Raw genomic sequence first — 1,190 nt, forward strand, 5'->3', positions numbered from 1 at the left:
GCTGAAAGCTAAGAAGCCGCTCCATTTTAGTGGTCTCATTTACATTGAAGGATTTATTTTTGTGACCGTTAAAAGGTACCCTAAAAGGTATACACTGTGTGACTTTGTACATGTCACTTCTTTGTTTCAAGTTTGAAACGGGGTTATCATTTTTTGTGTGTCTCTTCAGGATCTAGTGCATCAAAAGAGATGCCAGATGTAAAAGGATCTATTTTTGAATAGTGGTTGAATTTGGAAATTACCATGTGAATCAAGTATTGATGTAATTTAATAATGACTTGGACAACTTTGTTCATTTTAGATACTGTATGTAGGATGGAAAGCAGGGAGAGAAATAGACAAAAGCATTTAAACTTATGATCTCTCCCTTTCAATAAAGATCAGTTATTGCAGATTTGCACACACACACACAAACATTTTTAAAGAAAGAAAGACAAGAAAGGGAAGGAAATATGCAGGAAGGTTCCTGAAATTGGTGGCAGGGGAGGGGTGGGTGCCAAGGTCGCGAATTCTCTTCACCCTGATGCGCAGTAGAGGACCTCTTGGGTTTGAGAACATTAGATGGGAACAATTGTTCCCTGACGCTGTCCACCCAGATCCTAAAGTTCCTATACCCATTTCACTTAGTGTGGATTCCAGGACAGTCAAGGCCAGGTAAGGCTGCCCCTGGGGGAAGTCGGAGGAAGCACAGGAAGGGTAGCGGCTGTTTCGGGACAGGGTAGAGGCGGTAGCGGCTATTTCGGGATTGGGCAGCATTTTGGGCGATCCTTGTCCCCCCACAAAGCTCCCGACTGGGATCACCTTGGGATTCGGCTTCCTTGTGAACTGTTTCCAGCGATTCACCCCCATCCTCTTCTTTGAGGTGGACTTTTCCTGGGTAGCCAGCAGCATTTTCCAGGTTCGGTCCCGGACCTCGGCCAAAGCTCCAACAACCACTCCTCAGTCCAAGCAGCTTCCGGGTCGCACTGGGAGTTGTAGTTCCTTCCGCTTTCAAAGACAGCAAGTGTGAACGCCGCCGAACTACCACTCCCAGGAGGCTCTGCGCAGGAGGAGCGTGTTCTCTCAGTTACCATGGCAACAGCGTCTGTCCACGGGGATGGCTTTGATAGGACTTTTATTTCTTTCTGGCGCCTGGTGATGACTCAATGTTCCTTGATTGGCTCTGCATCGGAGGCGGACGTTTAGGGGGA

At 47.2% G+C, this 1,190-nt stretch overlaps 1 protein-coding gene across 1 annotated transcript in view; it reads right to left on the reverse strand.

Annotated features, from left to right (window-relative positions):
- Ccdc191 (coiled-coil domain containing 191) overlaps positions 1-928 on the reverse strand; it is a 71,016-nt gene extending 70,088 nt beyond the window's left edge. Inside the window, exon 1 of the mRNA XM_026395607.2 lies at positions 802-928. Within this exon, the coding sequence (XP_026251392.2) occupies positions 802-891 (90 nt within the window). The 5' untranslated portion in view covers positions 892-928. The remainder of the gene's footprint in view (positions 1-801) is intronic.
- Positions 929-1,190: the final 262 nt, after the last annotated feature.

This window comes from Urocitellus parryii, chromosome 2 (assembly GCF_045843805.1).
Source record: "Urocitellus parryii isolate mUroPar1 chromosome 2, mUroPar1.hap1, whole genome shotgun sequence".
In the NCBI taxonomy this organism is placed as follows: Eukaryota; Metazoa; Chordata; class Mammalia; order Rodentia; family Sciuridae; genus Urocitellus; species Urocitellus parryii.